We start from the raw sequence: 21,804 nt of genomic DNA on the forward strand, positions 1-21,804 counted from the left end.
CAGCGCATGTCTTTGGAATGAGGGAGGAGACCCAGAATACCTGGAAGAACGCAGTTTGTTATCAGTTATCATTTTATTTGTTTGTCATTTATTTGTTTGTTTTATCTAACCGGTTCATAGCCCTTGTTTTGTATGGTTAAAACTAATCAAGCAGCCAACTCGCCATCCAGATGTGTTGAGGAACGCTAATTGGATGATGAAAAGTAAAAATTCAAATGTCAAATGCCACATGTTTTTTGATACATAAATACGAGTACAAATGAATCTAATTATAAAAATACACAATGTAAGGATTTAATCACCAATATTTGTTTTACAGCAGCAGATCTGTCCATAATTTCAAGGCTGTTAAATATTCTTTAGTAGCCTATCCTTAAGATTTGCTTCAAACATTTCACACAGCCTAGATCTATCAGATATTTAACTAGCCTATATTTAGACTATAGGCTATTGTAAGAGTTATTAGACAGTAGGCGCCCACAAGTGGAAGAGAGCAGCTGACAAGAAGGATATTTATCACAGTGCATAAAAATAACACACATCCATACCTTTTTAGTACCGCCCGTTTATGTTACTTCAAAATCCCGCCTATTTGGACGAGACCTGTATCCCATCTGTCAATCAGTAATGGACCCACCCCTTTCCTAAAGCCTATAGGCTCCTTCACCTGTCAATCACCTTGCCCTTGCGTAATAACGCCCGCTCTTATGTCTGTCTTCCAAATTGGACACTTGTTCTGTGTTTACTACTGGAATAATAACGAGGTATTAGGTGACGTAAGACATTTTTGTATTCATTTAATTATTCGTAATTCATTGTTTAACCGTTCTGTCAAGAATGTAAAGAAGTCCCGCTTTTTGGACTGGCGCGCGAACTACGCTGTCAGGCTGCGTGCACGTAGCTGGTTAGCTTAGCTAGCGTTGGCTAACACAGGCAACGTCAACATTACTCAGCTAGTTAGCTAGCCAAATTAGCTACCTTTTAACGGTATAAAATGTTTCTGAGGCTCGACACTGAGCTGACCAGCTAAGCGCATTCTTTATATTGCCAAAGTATGGCAAACTTGCCCCCAGTTAGCTCGCTAGCCTGCAGTGTTATTGACGGTTGTTATGCAGCTTGTGGTGTAAACATGTAGAGTTTGGGTTATCCTGGCGTCCAGTCATGTCAACACTTAGTTATGTTATAGAGAGAGATTTATGGGGAGAAACAGTTTGAGATGTCGAGTATGACATTAGGTATGTATAGCTAAATTAAAATGTTAAGTTGTTATTAAACGTGTGCATCTAATTCATAAGAAAAATGTCATTTCTCCCTCTTGTTCAGCCTGGGATTTCTGGGATGGACATAATGACACTGAGTGTAGAGTAACCCTCAGCTAGGTGTTTATTAAAAGACCATTTGAACAGTCATTATGAACCCTTTCAGGGATTTTGTCTGCTTAATTTGCCATGATGTGTGGAGCATCTACACAAACGTTCGAGGTGTGCTCAGGTTATTAGAGATGGGGTGGCAAAAAGGTGGGCATGAGCCTACTAATGTGCCTAGTAATCAGTTGTGTTTGTACAATACCTCAGTTTCTTATTGTGGCCCAATGGTTAAGGCTCTGGGTTACTGATCAGAAGGTTGTGGGTTCAAGCCCCAGCACCACTAAGCTGCCACTTTTGGGCCCTTGAGCAAGGCCCTTAACCCTCTCTGCTCCAGGGGTGCCGTATCATGGCTGTCCCCGCGCTCTGACCCCAACTTCCTAACAAGCTGGGATATGCAAAGAACCGATTTTCACTGTGCTGTAACGTATATGTGACAAACAAAAACTTCTGCTTCTTCTACAAAAGAAATGACGGTCCACATAATAACAATATAATATTGCTTTATAGTTACAAAAGATTTGGTCAAAAATGTACAGTCATTAACTTACAACATTAATATTTACAACTTGATTTAAATTAACATGAGCTAGATAGGATTGAAAAATAATTGAATAGATCTCTCATATGTCTGATTTGAGGTCAGAGAAGCCTGTGCTATATATTGACTGATCTTGTCATAGCCACCATAAACAGCACATTGGTGATCAGCTTTCCTTCTGTACACGAAACTCTTCCTCTTTTAATTGTTGCTGAAATGTAATGTAATTTACCCTGAACCTGTCTAAGCCAGTGGCTTATTATTGGAATTGTTTTTGTTTTATGTGTGTTTGTGTTTGCACAGATGTAAACATCCACACTTGATCAGTTTTGACCTACAAAATACTAAATGTGGTTATAATATGAGCTGTTTAACACAAAGGTTGTATCACCGGTAAAACTGCTTTCTCTGGAAGAAATGATGTTCATGTCAGCTGTTTTCAAGGGAAAGACCTTTGATTCTTGCATAGCGTTGCATTACCTGAGTCTCACTTCGTCACTCTGTTCTCTATCACACATGCGCACATGCACATGGGTACACAGGTTACAAGGTCCTGTTGTTGTCACTAAACACAGAGAGGACAATGTGTGTTTGAGTGCAGTGTGTCATGTGTGTGGGTGTGTATATGCAGAACAGCTTGTGAGCGTTGGTCCTCCAAGAGGCCTCTTGATAGAGAATTACTTTCTAGTCCTCCCGTCGAAGTCCCGTCTGCTCCAGCTCATTGCTCGGCTCTGGCACGCTCCTGCAGTGGCTGGCGTGCATCCACGTGGCTCTCTGGCTGACCTTTACCACAGAGCGAGTGACGAAAAGGATCTAGGATGGCCCAGACCACCGTGGCTTGTTCCACCTGGTCCTGCGGAAGTCCTTGCTCATGATCCACTCTCCGGGCTTCCAATCATACAGCGGGCCTGTGGCTGGAGCTGGAAAGGCTGCCTTTACATGCTTGTGGATAGAGTGCAGAGCAGAGGACAGGGTTGCACAGTAATTTAACATTGCATCATCACATGCTGCAGTGTCGGGAAGAGGGGGTGTTGCAGGCCCAATTCCTGTGTGTGGAGGTCTCCCAAACAGTATTCCAAAGAGGCTAAGCCCATCCTAAGCCTGTTTCAGAACAGCATGTGCTCAATCTGTTTTTTACAGTCCCATTTTCTCTCTGTACCACCCCACCACTAGCTGGATGATATGCACAGTGCTGTTTCAAGTCAATACTCAAATATTCTCCCACCTACTTATGGGCATGGCTCATAAAAGGTGTGCCATTATCACTGGAGATTATCATTATCACTACCGCATCTGAGTCCTGTTTGGACATAGGGACGTGGCCTTCTCTACCTTCAAACCTCAACCCACGTTATGAGTTGCGCAAACATCATCAACAAATTTTTTATTTTATATATATATATATATATATATATATATATATATATATAAGAGAGAGAGAGAGAGAGAGAGAGAGAGAGAGAGAGAGAGAGTAAGCCTTAACAGGTACTGTGATACAGTCTCTGAGTCTTGTTGTTTACACTTTGCTATTTTTGTCATGTTCAGTCGCACAGGAAAGGTATTCGTCAGCATCTGCTGGAGCGCCGCGATTTGTGCTCTGTACTTTGCGTTGACTCCATCATCCCACTGTGGGTTGATCAGGCGGACATCGTTCTTTGGGAATTCATGTGAAACCTTGCCCCAGTCTGTGCCAAGTTTCGCCATGAGCAGTCGTCGTAGTTCATGAGTGGTGGGTCTGAATTCTCTGCAGAATATCTGAAGTTCATCCCCAAACTTTCGTCCTCCTACTTCGCGGAGCGCCGGCAGATGCGTCATGCTGTTCCTGATGTCTTCCAATGTCCAGGGTCTGTGAACTAGCATAGGGCCTCCTTCTCCGGCCACTTCTAGCATTGGGGCATTTACCATGGCATGCACTGTCCCTTCTCTGTCCAACGTTGTTGGTCTGAAGCCCTCAGGCAGCAATGTTGTTGGTCCCTTCACTTGGGATCTCGTGTGTAACGCCACCGATGAAGCTAGGACGGCTGGCGCATAGTTCGGTGGGGGTTGGTGGCTCAGTTCTGACAGGTTTGGATAGAGTGGCGTAGGCTGGGCCGCTTCATCGTGAGAAGATGCCTCTGAAACTGCAGGTTCCTTCCTCCTTCCTGGCTGTGGGCGTCACGGTGGGGCGGAGTCCAGGTTGGGATCGGCTTTCTGCAATTTAGCACACTGAGAAACAGATGAGGGCCCTGCCTGACATTTTTTTCTCTCTTTTATGTGCCTCACTCTGCCATTCAGCAAATGCCTTCCAGTCTGCTAAAAACTGCACTTAGCCCTTTGTTTTAGGGGTCTCTCTCTCTCTCTCTCTCTCTCTCTCTCTCTCTCTATATATATATATATATATATATATACCCCCGTCAGTATATATCTTAGTTTTGAAGCTGTGATCTAAGAAACACCAATATCTCTGCCATCGCAGGGGCGAAGTTCCAGGAACTTCTTATAAGAAATCGCTCCATGTAATACTTCATTGACTATATAATCATTGACTCCCTTCCTTACAGACAGCAATACACAACAGGGCACCAGATGGTGACTAAAATGGTCGCCAATGCGACTAACTTTTTAATTTTGTGACCATGTTTTTTCTGCCAGTGGCCACCGTTACCCACAAACAAAACTTAAAAACAAATTAAATAGAAATTACCATACGTCTTGTTGTGTTAGGCTACTGAACTCTCCTCTCCTCTTGCACTTGTGTCTACCTGCCCTATCGCGTGTACTCCTGTATGGTTTCCAATAAATAAACTCTGCACTCTTGTCCTGCAGTGGTTTTAGCATCGGCTGTATAGATTAAACAGGTTTAACGTCACGTTTATCGGGTTAAAAAGTTGGAAGTGTTAACTTTATTAAAGGTGTTTAATTTAGTTTGATGTGGTTTAGTTCGTTGTAATTTGAATTTATATGTCATATGTAGGGCTCCCTGGGATAGGCTCCAGGCTCCCCGCGACCCTGAAAAGGAGTAAGCGGTTGAAGATGGATGGATGGATGGATGGATGGATGGATGGATGTTATATGTAGGCTAGCTAACTGCGTAGTTAACTAACGTTAGCCAGCTGACAAGAAAACGAAATGCGCAAATGAAAAATATCAGACTTTCTCATTCCCTGCCCGTCCAAACCTTGTCTCCTCTACATCAGATGCCGATGATGTTGAGACCAACTTGACCAGTGAAAGTTCTCAAGTGACATTTGAGTCATCCCAGCCCATTTCAATCGGTGTGCAGTCCTTTACAGATGATGACAGCCAAGCGCAGTGAGTTGAGTCTTCTTCTCCCGTCGCTGTGGCTCCCATCCCGACAAGACAGTTTAAATTAGCTTGGCTACAAGAGTTTGCCTGGTTACGTTATGACAATGGATAAATGTACTGCACCTTTTGTGCTAAAGCAGGACAAGATATTGATGGTAAAACAGAGTTCATTACCGGTTCGAGTCATTTTAAAAAAGAAACCGTGAAGAAGCATGGTGACAGTAAAAAACATAAGAACGCCAGGGATTGTGTCATTACTAGGTCTGCCCCTCGTGCCACCCCAATCGTGAAAGCAGTGCAAGGTGCTAGTGATAGTCGCAGAAAAAGAGATGAGGGAATTGAAAATAAAATTCAATGCAGCCTACATGATTGCAGTGGAAGAAATACCATTCACAAAGTTTAGTTCTCAAATTCTATTGATGAAGAAGAATGGTATGGATGTATCAAAGACATATGATAATGATACAGCATGTGCAGAGTTTGTAGGATGCATTGCAGATGAATTGAAAAGCAGTGTGCTGGAGGAGACTTTAAAGGCAAATTACATCTCTGTTATAAGTGATTGTGGCACAGATGTCTGACTAAAAGACAGTGTTATTGTATACTGTAGGCGCTTATCTGATGGAAAAGTTGTGACCTGTCTAGTAGGGTTGGCCGAACTTATCACAGTCATGCAGAAGGAACTCTAAATACTATCAAGTTGCTGCTTGAAAATGCAGACCCACCAAATCCAAACTGGTGTGTACACAAAATGAGTGCTTTTGAAGTGGATGGTGCAAGCGTTAATATGGGTGCATCAGGGGGAATAGGGGCATGTTTCAGAGGTAATATAGGTGAAAATGTCCTGTCCTTCCACTGCCTACCTCATTGTCTGGAATTGGCAATGCTAAGCACTCAAAGGTCAGTGCCAATGATTGAGAAGGTCTATGACCTTTTGCAGCTTGTGTGGAAAACCTATCACTTCAGTCCCAAAAGCAAGTGAGAACTGAAAGCAATAGGTGCAGAATTGGGCTGTACTGTACGAAACCCTTCAGCTGTTAAAACTCAGCGCTGGCTGCCACACATTTATCGGGCACCCTCAGTTTTCCTTCAGTCAAATTATGCAACAGGACAGGGGCAATACACTGTTGTGCATCATCACATAGAGCACCTTGCAGCCACATCCAAAAACATTGACATAATGGGACGGGCAGAGCACATTGTGCTGCAAATGGGACGCCTGTCTTTTGTTGCCTTTTGTCACTTTTTGCATGATCTTTTTTCAGAGGTCTCAAAACTCAGCCTCACACTTCAGAGCAATTCTCTGATCCTCCCAAAAGTGGTTGCAGCTGTTGAGAGTTGTCTAGAGACAGTTAAAAAGTTGAAGGAAAAGCCACTGAGAAAAGGGAAGCTCCAGGAATTATTACAGCACATAGGGAAATATTCTGAAGCTACAGAGAAGCAGGAAGTACTGCCAGTAAGCAAGAGACGGACAGCTGCAAGTAACCCCACTGTCATAACCTTCCAAAATGTTGAACTGTTGAATTTACTGAATGCATCTGATCTGAATGCAGTCATTGATAAAACAGTTGATATTACTGTAAAAGAACTAGAGAGAAGATTCGGAAACATGCTGGTGAATGTTACAGAGAAAGGACATGCAAAGGGATCAGAGGTCATCAGGTCATTTTCAGTGTTCTGTCAAGATGCATGGCCAGAAGATGTTACGTATGGCGAGGAGCAGGTTGACACATTAGTAAATTGGTACAGAGAGCTCTTGACAAACAGTGGATGTGATGTTACAGCTGTGCAAAGGGAATGGAGAATGCTGAAAACATAAGGGAAAGGTCAGTTCATGGATAAGACGTACAACGAGTTATGGAAAGTGATGCTAAGGAAGGAGCCATTCTGCACAGATTTTAAGAACATTCTTCACTTAGTTGAAATTATGCTGGTTCTTCCCATATCTGCAGCTCAGTACGAAAGAGGATTCTCAGCACAGAATATAATAAAGTCAAAAGTGCGCAGTTCCTTATGTGTTGAAACACTGGAAGTGCGGATCAGTACAGAGGGCCCCTCACTTGACCGGTTTGACCCAGAGCCCAGTGTGAAGCGCTGGTTGGCTGCAAGCAAAAGAAGGCACAGACCTAATTACACTGGTTGGCCAAGTGACATTGACATGGTGGTGGTGGGAGATACAGACTCTGAGCGTGAATAAGCAGGAAACGACTAATTGTACATAGTTGAATAAAAAAGTGAAAAAATAAACAAATGACTGGACATTTAAGTATTTACAGTAATATGATTCAATATGATATACTGAACATTGCACATATTGTGTATGTAAAGAATACATTGTGTAAACTATGGGAGGCAGAGTAAACAAATTCAATTCAATTTTATTTGTATAGCACTTTTTACAGTAGACATTGTCTCAAAGCAGCTTTACAGAAATATCAACACGGTATACAGATATTAAAGGTGCGAATTTATCCCAACTGAGCAAGCCACTGAGTGGCGACGGTGGCAAGGAAAAACTCCCTGAGATGTTTTAAGAGGAAGAAACCTTGAGAGGAACCAGACTCAGAAGGGAACCCATCCTCATCTGGGTAACAACAGATAATGTGAAAAAATTCATTATTGACTTATATGAAGTCTGTATGGCCTTAGGAGCAGCCGTAGTCCCAGCAGTCTGGAATTGGAGAAGATTTGACCTCCATCCAGAGGCAGAAAGGATCTGAATCTCTAGTATCTTCATAAAATCGTGTGTGGCTCGGCAGAAGGAGAGAGGGAGAGAAAAGATTATTAGGACTGGGAATTAGTATAATAGAAAGTCTAGTCAGGGTAGGCTTGAGTAAACAAATACGTTTTTAAGCCTAGACTTAAACACTGAGACTGTGTCTGAGTCCCGAACACTAATAGGAAGACTGTTCCATAACAGTGGGGCTCTATAAGCGAAAGCTCTCCCCCCTGCTGTAGCCTTCACTATTCAAGGTACTGTCAAATAGCCTGCATCTTTTGATCTAAGTAGGCGTGGTGGATCATAGAAAACCAAAAGGTCGCTTAGATATTCTGACGCGAGACCGTTTAGTGCTTTATAGGCTAATAAAAGTATTTTATAGTTAATGCGGGATTCCACTGGGAGCCAATGCAGTATTGATAATATTGGTGTGATATGGTCGTATTTTCTAGTTCTAGTTAGGACTCTAGCAGCTGCATTCTGGACTAACTGGAGTTTGTTTATATTCCTACTGGAACATCCAGACAGTAAGGCATTACAGTAATCTAATCTAGAGCTGACGAATGCATGAACTAGTATTTCTGCATCATGTAGTGACAATATATTTCTTATCTTAGAAATATTTCTGAGATGAAAGAAGGCTATCCTAGTAACATTATCTACATGAGCATCAAATGATAGGCTGGAGTCAATAATCACTACAAGGTCTTTAACTGCTGTACATGTTGAAACAGAAAGTCCATCCAGAGTAACCATGTGATCAGAAAGATTATTTCTAGCTACACGTGATCCTAATAATAGTATTTCTGTTTTATCAGAATTAAGTAAAAGGAAGTTAGTTAACATCCAACGTCTAATGTCCTTTACATAATCCTCAACCTTACTAAGCTTCTGTCTGTCCTCTGGCTTCACTGAAACATACAACTGTGTATCATCAGCATAACAGTGGAAGCTAATTCCATGCTTACGAATAATTTGTCCTGGGGTAGCATATATAAAGTAAAAAGCAGTGGGCCTAAAACAGAACCCTGTGGAACTCCAAAGGTAACCTCAGTATGCGTGGAGAAGTCTTCATTTACATCTACGAACTGATAACGATCGGTCAGATAAGACCTGAGCCAGGAGAGGACTGTTCCCTTAATGCCAACAACATTTTCTAATCTATCAAGGAGAATAGTATGATCTATAGTATCAAAAGCTGCACTAAGGTCAAGTAACACAAGCAGCGAGACACAACCCTGATCAGAGGCCAGTAGTAGATCATTTACTACTTTAACTAACGCTGTCTCTGTGCTATGATGAAGTCTAAATCCTGATTGATACATTTCCTGAATGTTATTCCTATCCAAGTACGAGCATAACTGCTTTGCTACAACCTTTTCTAAAATCTTAGAGAGGAAGGGGAGATTTGATATAGGACTATAGCTGGACAGTTGAGAGGGGTCAAGGTCAGGTTTTTTAATCAAGGGTTTAATAACTGCTAATTTAAGTGATTTAGGTACATAGCCAGTGCTAAGGGAAGAATTGATTATATTTAAAAGTGGTTCAATTACTCCTGGACGAATCTGTTTAAAGAAACATGTAGGTACAGGATCTAGTATGCAAGTTGATGAATTGGCTGAAGAGATTAATGTAGCTAGTTTGGTGTCTCTAAGCGGCGCAAAACACTCTAAACATTGATCTGATATTGCTACATTATCATCTAATGGGTTTGTTACAGTACTGTCCAGTTTTAATTTAATGGCCTGTATTTCACGTCTAATATTTTCAACCTTATCAATGAAAAATTTCATGAAATCTTCACTGCTATGTAACGATTGAGTGTTTCTCTCTGTAGTGGTTTTATTCCTAGTTAATTTTGCTACCTTGTTGAATAGGAATCTAGAATTGTTTTTGTTATCTCCTGTTAAGGTGGAGAAATAGATTTTTCTAGCATCGCCAAGAGATTTTCTATATTTCAGTAGGCTCTCCTTCCATGCTGTTTGGAATATCACCAGTTTGGTTTGACGCCATTTCGTTCTAATTGTCGAGTTGTCTGTTTTAAGGTACGCGTTTGATCGTTATACCAGGGTGCTAATTTTTTCTCTCTAATTATTTTTCTTTTGAGTGGAGCCAGACAGTACAGAGGGGAAAGAAAAGGCAGTGTGAGGTAGCCGTTTAACAATATCATCATATGTCATATGACATCACTATATTTTGGCTCCTGAAAATTTGTTTGGCGCCTAAATATTTTGGGTTTAGGAGCCAATGGCTCATAGATATGATTTTTTTGCCTGGAGGCCTGCACAATGACTTTATAAAATTCTAATTCTACAGTATCTCACAAAAGTGAGTACACCCCTCACATTTTTGTAAATATTTGATTATATCTTTTCATGTGACAACACTGAAGAAATGACACTTTGCTACAATGTAAAGTAGTGCTTGTACAGCTTGTGTAACAGTGTAAATTTGCTGTCCCCTCAGAATAACTCAACACACAGCCATTAATGTTTAAACCGCTGGCAACAAAAGTGAGTACACCCCTAAGTGAAAATTTCGAAATTGGGCCCAATTGGCCATTTTCCCTCCCCGGTGTCATGTGACTTGTTAGTGTTACAAGGTCTCAGATGTGAATGGGGAGCAGGTGTGTTAAATTTGGTGTCATCGCTCTCACACTCCCTCATACTGGTCACTGGAAGTTCAACATGGCACCTCATGGCAAAGAACTCTCTGAGGATCTGAAAAAAAGAATTGTTGCTCTACATGAAGATGGCCTAGGCTATAAGAAGATTGCCAAGACCCTGACACTGAACTGCAGCACGGTGGCCAAGACCATACGGCAGTTTAACAGGACAGGTTCCACTCAGAACAGGCCTCGCCATCATCGACCAAAGAAGTTGAGTGCACGTGCTCAGCGTCATATCCAGAGGTTGTCTTTGGGAAATAGACGTATGAGTGCTGCCAGCATTGCTGCAGAGGTTGAAGGGGTGGGGGTCAGCCTGTCAGTGCTCAGACCATACGCCGCACACTGCATCAAATTGGTCTGCATGGCTCTCGTCCCAGAAGGAAGGCTCTTCTAAAGATGATGCACAAGAAAGCCTGCAAACAGTTTGCTGAAGACAAGCAGACTAAGGACATGGATTACTGGAACCATGTCCTGTGATTTGATGAGACCAAGATAAACTTATTTGGTTCAGATGGTGTCAAGAGTGTGTGGTGGCAACCAGGTGAGGAGTACAAAGACAAGTGTGTCTTGCCTATAGTCAAGCATGGTGGTGGGAATGTCATGGTCTGGGGCTGCATGAGTGCTGCCAGCACTGGGGAGCTACAGTTCATTGAGGGAACCATGAATGCCAACATGTACTGTGACATACTGAAGCAGAGCATGATCCCCTCCCTTCGGAGACTGGGCCACAGGGCAGTATTCCAGCATGATGACAACCCCAAACACACCTCCGAGACGACCACTGCCTTGCTAAAGAAGCTGAGGGTGAAGGTGATGGACTGGCCAAGCATGTCTCCAGACCTAAACCCTATTGAGCATCTGTAGGGCATCCTCAAACGGAAGGTGGAGGAGCACAAGGTCTCTAACATCCACCAGCTCCGTGATGTCATCATGGAGGAGTGGAAGAGGACTCCAGTGGCAACCTGTGAAGCCCTGGTGAACTCCATGCACAAAAGGGTTAAGGCAGTGCTGGAAAATAATGGTGGCCACACAAAATATTGACACTTTGGGCCAAATTTGGACATTTTCACTTAGGGGTGTATTCACTTTTGTTGCCAGCGGTTTAGACATTAATGGCTGTGTGTTGAGTTATTTTGAGGGGACAGCAAATTAACACTGTTACACAAGCTGTAAACTCACTACTTTACATTGTAGCAAAGTGTCATTTCTTCAGTGTTGCCCCATGAAAAGATATAATCAAATATTTACAAAAATGTGAGGGGTATACTCACTTTTGTGAGATACTGTAAATTCTTGATGATTTCTACCAGTCAGTGGCAAGGCTGCGTTGGTCTTCCGCTCTGCACAACAAAGGGCAAACCGCCTGCGTGTCAACACAGACTTAAGGGTGAAACTTTTCCATGAGCGTCCTTCGGTTTGCTTGTTGTCCAGAAAAGCTGAAAAGAATCGCGCAGCCCAGCCAGGAGATGTAAAATTGTTGTGGAAATTAGACAACACTCACAGACTCGTCCTCTGAAGGTAAAAAAAAAGGTTTATTACAGAAAGATGGTTAATACGGGATAGAATAAAGCAGGATAGAATAATGAGTGCTCTGAAGCGCTTGTGCTGAACCATTACTATATATATGAAACGCAGAGCATGACACACTTCTGTGTACCGATAAGAAGCAGTTTGAGGCAGTTCAAACAGGCTTTGTTTTAGGGTGCAGACGAAGCTTGAACAGAAGAACATGTTTGTGTCTCTGTACAGCAGATACATATAACATTCTGTACTAATCTCAGTGACATGACATGGCCTTCTTAGGCGTTATCCTCTGATGAGAATGAAACAGAACAAGAACAAAACTATTACAAAGTAAAAATGAATAATTTCCCTCAAGATGTAAACGTCCACACTTGATCAGTTTTGACCTATAAAATACTAAATGTGGTTATAATACGAGCTGTTTAACACAAAACTGCTTTCTCTGGAAGAAATTATGTTCATGTCAGCTGTTTGCAAGGGAAAGACCTTTGATTCGTGTATAGCATTGCATTACCTGAGTCTCACTTCGTCAGTCTGTTCTCTATCACACACGTGCACGTGGGTACACGGGTTACAAGGTCCCGTTGTTGTCACTAAACACAGAGAGGACAAGCTTATTTGCCTGTAGTGATGACCTGTTTCTCATCCGAGCCATTGTTAACGAGTACGGGTGTGAAAAACAGGTGGCGGTAGCTTAGACTGACTGCATACTTCTCAAGAACTGTTTTTTTTTTGTTTGTTTTTTTCAGTAAAACAACTGATTTACCGTTTCTCAGACTTGTGCTTGCTTGTTCCATTATATTCCTTTATCACCATTGTGTAAAGTTTATTCATATGAAATTCAGGCTTACAAAGAATGAGTTATAAGGTATGATAGATTAGGCTGATTTGGTTGGTATTGTCCCATTGTTTTAAGTTTGTTAGAATAGAATATAAGGCCGTAATACCAAGTATTGCTGTGCAATGTGATGATATATAATATGATTATTAATATATAGTAACAACATGATGCAGTTTTCTAAGTATTGTCATTATCATCCAGTGTCTGCTTTTATAATTTCTTTGTAACTTATTGTAACAAGTAACTGATTGGACATGAATATGTTTTTGTATCAGGTACTTAATTTTCCTCCTTTTATTTTGTGAAATATCTTTATGCTCTGAACTCATAGTGGCTCTTGCCGGTCTTTTTTATGATTATTTTATTTATTTATTTATTTTTATCAATTACACATTGGTTCTTTGAAACAGGAAATGATTAGAGCCACTGTTGGACTTTTAAGCAAAACCTTTAAACTTTTGTAGACTGGTGTATATTTGACACATGACACTGAATAAACAGAGAGAAGCAGCGGCAATACGAGTGCCATTGTGCATAATTCACGTCGTTCACTAGGTGGCACATTAGAGCCAAAACCTTTCTGTCCATCTGGTTTCTGAGTCGAACTGTAGTGCTTTCTCCTGTCATCATGATTGTTGTTATGAGCGGCATCTCAAATGGAAAACCCTTGTAAAGTCTTAAATTCAAAAGTATTTATTCATCTAGAAACTATAGAAAACCAGTACGCAAAATGGACCTTTCAGAATACACGAGGCGGCCGTCTTATGTGTTTGTACGCGTAAGCTCAGCTCAGCTATGTACTTGGAGAGTATACGGTCTCATTTGTAAGCCGCTTTGGATAAAAGCATTTACCAAATAAAATATATATATATATTTTTAATTACTAGGTCACTGTCTCAGCATTTGTTACCTGTACTACGTTTTAGCAGCATCACACACTGAATGCCTCAATTATATTCTTCCTAATTAAATTGAAATATTTGGTGCAATGCCTCACAGCAATTCACATTCCCATGTGATAGCTTTGCATGCAGCATTTCTCTTATTGAATATGCCAGCACAGTTCCTTCAAGAGCAACTCCTCATTTCTCTTTGCTGTATTTTTGTAGGACATATACAGACTGCTGCTTTGGAGGAACAATGCTCTTTCACTGACGACACCATTATTAACTGTCCATCATGAACAGTGAAGAGGAGTTTTATGATGCAGAGACAGGTGGGATTGGTGGATCGTACTAAAACTTTAGCTACAGTCTGTATATTTCGTCTCTTGTAATCTTTTTTTTTTTTCTGCCACTCTAACAGGTTTGGAATCAGATGACTCCTGTGAAGTCAGCTTTAAAGATGCCTCTGGTTTTGAGAGCAAACAGGCATCTAATGGTTGTGTGCGATCAGAGAATGGAGTGTGGGAACGAAGGTATGTCGCAAAGTTTTAGGAAGTCAACTTGTTAAAAATGGATGTATTTCTATTAAATATGTGCCTTTCTGTTTCCTGTGCAGGAAAACCCTCCCTGCCCCTATGTTCTCCAGACATGACTTCAGTATTTGGGGCTTCCTGAAGAAATGCATTGGCATGGTAGGGGGAATAAATATTCTGAATAATGGCGATCATATCGTTTTAGTCAGTAGCACTATGGGTTATGTGGTGATGATGTGGTAATGAGGTGATGTTAGTCTTGTAGCTTTTTTTTTTTTTTTTAATGTGTGCAGGAGCTGTCCAAGATAACTATGCCTGTGGTTTTTAACGAGCCACTGAGCTTTCTTCAGAGACTTACAGAATACATGGAACACACTTACCTCCTTCATAAAGCTTGCACACTATCTGATTCTATAGAGCGTATGCAGGTAAGCATTTAGCCTCTAAATTATTTATTTCCTGTAAATGACTTTGATGTACCTAGTAAATAATGTCAGTACTGAGCTCTTGGGTCTTGTTCGTTAGCTCGTTGCTGCATTCGCTGTGTCTGCTGTGGCATCACAGTGGGACAGAACTGGAAAACCTTTTAACCCTTTACTGGGAGAGACCTATGAACTAATAAGGTAAGCCAACCCCAATCATGTGTATCTCCCAGCAGCCTGCTGTCTATTTCAAAGTTTAACTGAACCTTATGGTCAACCTTGTGGTGATTTGCGGCTTTAGGGAAGATGAGGGATACCGGTTGATCTCGGAGCAGGTTAGCCACCATCCCCCAATTAGTGCTTTTCACACTGAATCACTCAGCCAGGACTTTCGGTTCCACGGCTCGATCTATCCCAAACTCAAGTTCTGGGGCAAAAGCGTAGAAGCGGAACCCAAAGGAACTATGACACTAGAGCTATCCAAGTAAGTAGCCTATAGATGTAATGAACAGCCCTTATATAATGTATATAAAATAATACAATATTTTTGACATGCATGTCTTGTCCATAGGCACAAAGAGGCATACACTTGGACAAACCCTATGTGCTGTGTGCACAATGTCATCATAGGCAAATTGTGGATTGAACAGTATGGAACAGTAGAGATCATCAACCACAGGTAATGCACTCCATCTGTCTCTCAGAGATTGGCCAAAGAGCAAACTGTCCTATTTAAAAACAGTAATTTTCTTGAATAATGATAGTGTAACTAAAATATGCAAATACCTTTTTGCTTTAAATTACTGAACAGGGTTGGTTGTGTCCTGTTAACTATTGACTGACTGTGATTAAATGTTCACTTGTTCTGTCTTTTTTTTTTTTGGCTGAAGCACCGGGGACAAGTGTGTACTCAATTTTAAGCCTTGCGGTATGTTTGGCAAAGAACTGCACCGGGTGGAAGGTTATATCCAGGACAAGAGGTGAGTTGACATTAATATGAAATGTCGGGCAATGTGGTTCACAGGGATTTATTACCATCACATTGTGTCTGGGCTTCTATTTTTCCTCTGTCACCTGTAAAAGGTTACTACATGCACTGATGAGACAAAACATATGAACACTCACAGATGATGCAAATCATGTTGATTCTCATAACAGTGGCTCATGTCAAGGTCTAGGATATATTAGATGAACAAACAATTAGGGAACAATGGCCACTTGTAAATTCCTGAGCGACTTTGACAAATAATTATGGCAAAAAACTGAATTTGAGCATCTCCAAAAATGTCAAGGTTTGTGGGGTGCTCCCAGTCAGTAGTGGTGAATACCTTCCTACAGTGGGCACAGTGTTCACAGTGGTCTGATGAGGGGCAAATCACGAACCAGCGACAGGGTGTTGGGCACCCAAAGCTCATCAATGTGTGAGGGCAACATAGGCTATCCTGTCTGTTCAGAACTGAAAGAAGGGCTACTGTGGCACAAGTAAAAAAACAAAAAAAGCAAACAAACCCAGCTCCACCATGCACCTTACAGGATTTAAAGGATCTGCTAACGTCTTGGTACCAGATACTCCAGGGCACCTTCCAAGGTCTTATAGAGTCCATGCCTCAGGACCTCAGAGCTGGCATGTGGAGGGCCAACATAATATTAGGCAGGCGGTCATAATTTTTTGGCTCATCTGTGTAAACTAACCGGATTGTGTGATCAAGACATTATCCATTTGCTTGTGTTTGGTCATGAGTCTTTATAATTATGAATCAAATTTAATTTACATTTATTATGACACAGTAAGAAGAAGTGGCGTGTTATCTATGGGAAGTGGACAGAGTGCCTGTACGCTATAGATCCAAAGGTCTATGAAACAAACAAGAAGGCTGAAAAGAAGAGTGGAGATTCTAAGAAACACAAGCAGGTAAAGAGAATTGTTTATGCACTTAATAATGATGCATATTATTACGAAATGATGTACTTAATGATGTTTTTGAGTTGATGATTGCACATGTGACACATAACGGTCTTACAAAACATTTCACCTTATAAACTGCAATAATGTTTTGCAATAAAGTTCTAAAAGATGAAAACATGTGAGCTGCATTTCAAAACGTTTTTGTTATGTATAGTTATTGTGTTGGTGTATGTATTATGAGGTCCCAGGGAACGGTTATCATTTATTTCACAAGTGGGCAAACGATCTGCAGGTAAAGTTTTAAATAATTAATGATTTTACAAGATCTACATATAGCATACATGGCTGTATTTTTAGGTCTTTGTAAATAGAGTAGTCTTTCTTAGTCAAAAAAGAAAAACAATGTTGTTTGTTCATCACAGGTAGCTTTTAGCAAAATTTAGCATTTACATGTGAATGTTTTCAAGTCTGAGTAGCCTTGCAAGCAAAAGTTGTGTAGGTATTGTAGTGCTGAACAGTTGTGATTCTGGATCTTTGTCTAGAATTCTACTTGACTAGTGTAGCAGGCTAGGAGTTTCAGCCTGAGGGGTGTCTGTCATAATGCTACACAAACGGGTTGATTTAATGAGCAAATTCAGCTACTTTTGAGCAGTGTTTTATCATATTTTTTTTCATTCAAACTTTGCTGAATGTTTAATATAACATTTCTTAATACTGTGCTCTGTATTCTCTGGGATTTTTACTGCTACCATAAATCTCCAGTGACATGAAGTGTGTGTGTGTGTGTGTGTGTGTGTATAGTTTAAAATGGACAGGGTGTTAAAGACAGTGTGTTTTTGCTTTAAGGAACTGAATACTGGTAGTGATGCTGATGAAATGCCAGATGTCCAGGAGACAGTCGCTATGATCCCTGGGAGTACATTACTGTGGAAGATAACCCCCCGACCTGCGCACTCAGATCGGGTAACTTCATCTTGTTCCTTCCCTCTGCCTTTGCAGAGATGTTCAGCTTTTATTATTTCTGGAAGGCAATTTGCCAGTGTTTCTGTTCCTTGCATTCCTCTCTAGATGTATAATTTCACCAGCTTTGCCATGACGCTCAATGAACTGGCTCCTGGCATGGAGGGAGTTATAGCACCTACAGACTGCCGCCTGCGACCAGACATAAGATCAATGGAAAATGGAGACATAGGTAAATACAGATTTTTTTTGTTGTTGTGTTTGTTTTTTATTATTATTATTTTTTTATTATTTTTTTATTTTTTTTATTTTACTTATAATCATACCATTGGTGTGGAAATTTGATTCCTGTTTTTCAGACACTGCAAGTCAAGAGAAGGAGAGGCTGGAGGAGAAGCAGAGAGCTGCACGTAGAGAACGTGCTAAAGATGAGGAGGACTGGTCCACCAGGTAAAGCCTAATCCCTCATTAGTATACCTATACACACTCGGAGCTCCTTGAATTGAACATAATCTGTATATGGGTGTTGCTTTTTCCAGATGGTTCCAGCAGGGCACAAATCGTTATACAGGAACCTCAGATTGGATCTACACAGGTGGTTACTTTGACAGGAAGTACTCTGACCTCCCTGATATCTACTGATTTGCTGGGAAAAGAGCAAGGGGTTTGGTATACCTCTGGTCTCTCCATCACCCGGTCCTTATAATCATCTACTCACAAAAAGCCTTTTTTTTCCCCAACTATCAAAATGTGAGACACATGAATAATTTACTGAACTGAGTAACAAAACATCTCCTACCCACATAACAACAAATCTTTATACTGGAAACCTGGAACTCGATACGACTGAATTAACTGAATTATTTGAAATCTAGAAAATGCAGTACATGGTAAAACAATGGGAAAGGCTGAGTACATGTATAGTGAATAATGCACAAATTGTTGCCCACCTTATCATATATCATGCTTGTTAAACTCAGGTGTTTTATGGGTACACAATATTCATGATGGCTCTACTGCATTAACAGCAATGGGGATTTATGAGACTCTTTTAGCTATTTATGATCAGACTAATACAACTATTTTATCATTACTATGATGGTGAATACCTTGTCCAGAAATGTGACTTTTGTAAGTGTAAGCAACACTTTAGGATTTCCAGTAATACAATTAGTGCTGTTAGAATTCATTTAGTAGATCCAGTAGATGAGTGAATAATAGCTCCAGAAATAATTAGTCATTTTAGCATCTTTCAGGCAGAACTTCCATTTATCTCCAGTGATGCACAGGAGTTTACTAAAAGTTGCATGCTCATTCCTCACATGCATGCTTTTATGACTAGTCAAATATAAAAGCTGCTTATTGACCATGTTTACTTTATAAATGAAGAGGTTTTAATGGTATAGAAACTAACTAACACCTTTCAATAACAGAGAAGTCTAGTGTATCCTTCTGTTGAGATTTTAAGTTGATTATGGTTGCCAAAGTGACTCTCTTTTTGTGGAAACTAAAGCCATAAAACTCATCAGGACTGCATGTATGTTTTAGACAGTCTCGCACACTTATGCACAGGCTTCATTTAAAGGAAATGGGTGCTATATAATGTTTTCAGCACTAGTTACTAAAGAATGTTTCACTTTAACATACAATCAAAGTGTATAAAGTACTCAAATGCTGCTTGGTAGAGCCTGATAGAAAAGGTGTTTTCTTACTAATTTGTATGTGTGCTCCTGAAAGACTTATAAAATGGGCATGGTGCACTACCACAAGGTGTTTCAAATGATCTCTCGGATGATACTGTCTTTATCGCATACTGTGCTTCTCTCCCTCTCCTATTCTCTTGCACACACACATACACACAGATTAAATAATCTATGCAGACATTCATCAGAATGTAAATTGTATCTTCAAAAGATGTAATGTGACATATTTTTGCAACTGTGTTGAGAATGTTTGGTATATTCCACTGGAGTCCGACATTACAAAGAAAAGGCTGGTGTGTTTGTCCCATCCAATCACTCTGTATATCTGCAGTCTTGGTCCCAACCAGCTTATGTCACACATGGTCACTTTTTAGAGTGAGATACTTTTTGTTGTATCCCACACTGGCCCTTTGTAAAGATTGAACTTCATTGAGTGTTTGCTTAGATTTGTAAACTGTTTTTTGGCTGTTTTTGGCAACATCTTTGGCCTGAATTTTCACTGATGTATGTTCTGCAGGATTCCGCTGCATTTGACCAGAACAGTTAGTTGCTCACCAAAGGGTGCAAGTGTAGCAACTTATACATGTTCCATATAGTTACAATTTCCTTACCCAAACCTACATGCGATAAGTAGGTCATTCAGTATATTATGGCAGGTTTCAAAATGAACCATTTGTATTCCATCGTATATTATTGTATATTACTGTAATTTAAATGGCCGTTAAATGATTCTATTAAATTATATATTATATGAATATAATTATATACCATTCTTCATCACAGCCGTAATGTAACAGTCGTAAAGGCTACTGCTATAATGTGAAATTCAGACGGTTAATGTTATGCTGATCCTGTGCCAGGTCCCATAGAGTGCAGCTACATAAAGCAAACATTGTCAATATGGTAAGTAAAGCAGGTGGAAGCATGTTGTTACTAATAAACATTGTATGTGAAAATACAGATCCACTGCATCACAAACAGCACACCTGAAATGACCTATGTACGCTTTATATAGTTGCGCTGAATATAACTTTTCTTATATTTTGTATAGATCATATTAACTGCGACATGTTGTCTAACATGATGTAAATCTGGTCCTTCAAAAATTAGCAATATTAAATGTAAAATAGAAAACAAATAAATTCCAGTGAATGTAATTGTGTACATTTGCGTTATTGATAGCATGGTGAATTGTTCAAACACCGAGTGCAAACATTTCAATACTACAGAGACAAAAAGAAAAACACATTTAGTGTCAAGTTTCACAAAGGTTTCTTCAGCATTACAAGTAGCAAAAATCTTGAAGCAGCAAATAACCCCCCTTTTATAACTTATAACAGTATAACAAGAGTCTTCATGTCTGTGTTATAGGTTGATAGGTTGAGGTTCCATAAGTTTTATGGAAGACAGAGAGGCAAAGCTGTACCAATTCCAGAAGGTAGTGATGATCGTGACAGCAGTGCATCAGACAATGAGATTATAGTAAGAAATTATCAAGTTGAGGATCAGGAGCATAGCAGCAGTGAGAGTGAGGACAGGGAGGAAGAACGTAATCAGGAGCAGCCACCAACATGTCGTAGGTTGTTGTGGAAGTCAGGCATTCGGATTCATTATCCGATGCCAGTTTGGAAGATGCGTCTTGCCTCAGCAGAGAAGGTGCATTCTCCAAGTCATTACTTCAAGCAGATGTTTTCCTCTGAGTGTTTCAAACATATTATCCAGCAGACAAACCTTTACTCCATGCAAAAACAGGTTAACTCACCCCTGAACTGCACAGAGAAAGAAATCGAACAGTTCGTTGGGAATGCTTTTCAAATGTCCATCTATGGAGTTCCTGCAACACATATGCTGGCAGACCCGCACACACATTGATAAGATGCCTGATGTAATGCCAATGAAAAGATGGGAACAAATCAAGAGCAACCTCCACTTCAGTGTCAACACTTTAGACCTTGGCAATGATGACTCAAATCGAGATCCTCCCTTCAAAATAAGACCTTTCCTCAACTTTGCTGTAGAACGAATGAGAAGCATTCCAATGGATGAACACCTAAGTGTGGATGAACAAATAATTCCATACAAAGGAAAAAGTCGACTGAAGCAGTACGACAGCAAGCCCCATAAATGGGGGTACATGGTTTGTGTGGTTTGGCTGCACATGCTTGCATACAACTTTGAGTTCCAAACAGGCACAATACTACCAGTCAGTGGAATGCCTGACCTGGGAGCCAGTAGCAACATAGTTCTACGTCTGGCATCCATCATACCGAATTTCAAGCTGTACCATGACAATTGGTTCACAAGCATAGGCCTTGAAGTTCAAATGGCAAAGAGAGGGGTCTACTGCCTTGGTACAGTGAGAATCAACAGGTTGAACGGGTGCATGTTGAAAACTGACAAGGAAATGAAAAGGGCTGGACGGCGCACTTTTGATGAGAAGGTAGCCATGTGTGA

The 21,804-nt window shown here is 40.6% G+C and overlaps 1 protein-coding gene across 4 annotated transcripts; it reads left to right on the plus strand.

Annotated features, from left to right (window-relative positions):
• The first annotated feature begins 659 nt into the window (after nt 1–659).
• osbpl2a (oxysterol binding protein-like 2a) lies at nt 660–20,094 on the plus strand. Of its 4 annotated transcripts, XM_053643404.1 has the most exons (15): nt 719–764; nt 5,082–5,196; nt 14,052–14,158; nt 14,248–14,359; nt 14,443–14,518; nt 14,653–14,787; nt 14,885–14,982; nt 15,083–15,265; nt 15,353–15,460; nt 15,672–15,761; nt 16,570–16,693; nt 17,534–17,650; nt 17,756–17,879; nt 18,007–18,097; nt 18,187–20,094. In XM_053643404.1, exons 3-15 carry the CDS (start codon nt 14,122–14,124, stop codon nt 18,287–18,289), a joined length of 1,398 nt encoding a protein of 465 aa, XP_053499379.1. In that variant the 5' UTR covers nt 719–764; nt 5,082–5,196; nt 14,052–14,121; the 3' UTR covers nt 18,290–20,094. The 4 variants fall into 4 exon arrangements, with proteins under 4 accessions (XP_053499375.1, XP_053499377.1, XP_053499378.1 ...); XM_053643400.1 differs by lacking the exon at nt 5,082–5,196 and having other exon boundaries at nt 660–764; XM_053643402.1 differs by lacking the exon at nt 5,082–5,196 and having other exon boundaries at nt 671–771.
• The last annotated feature ends 1,710 nt before the right edge of the window (nt 20,095–21,804 follow it).

This window comes from Ictalurus furcatus, chromosome 15 (genome assembly GCF_023375685.1).
Source record: "Ictalurus furcatus strain D&B chromosome 15, Billie_1.0, whole genome shotgun sequence".
Classification (NCBI taxonomy): Eukaryota; Metazoa; Chordata; class Actinopteri; order Siluriformes; family Ictaluridae; genus Ictalurus; species Ictalurus furcatus.

Excerpts from the sequence above, each read along its gene's own strand:
- osbpl2a (XM_053643400.1), top strand. The coding sequence starts at position 14,122 with ATGAACAGTGAAGAGGAGTTTTATGATGCAGAGACAG. Across the intron at positions 15,762-16,569 it reads GGTTATATCCAGGACAAGAG|TAAGAAGAAGTGGCGTGTTA; the intron begins GTGAGTTGACAT and ends ATTATGACACAG. Across the intron at positions 17,651-17,755 it reads GACCTGCGCACTCAGATCGG|ATGTATAATTTCACCAGCTT; the intron begins GTAACTTCATCT and ends ATTCCTCTCTAG.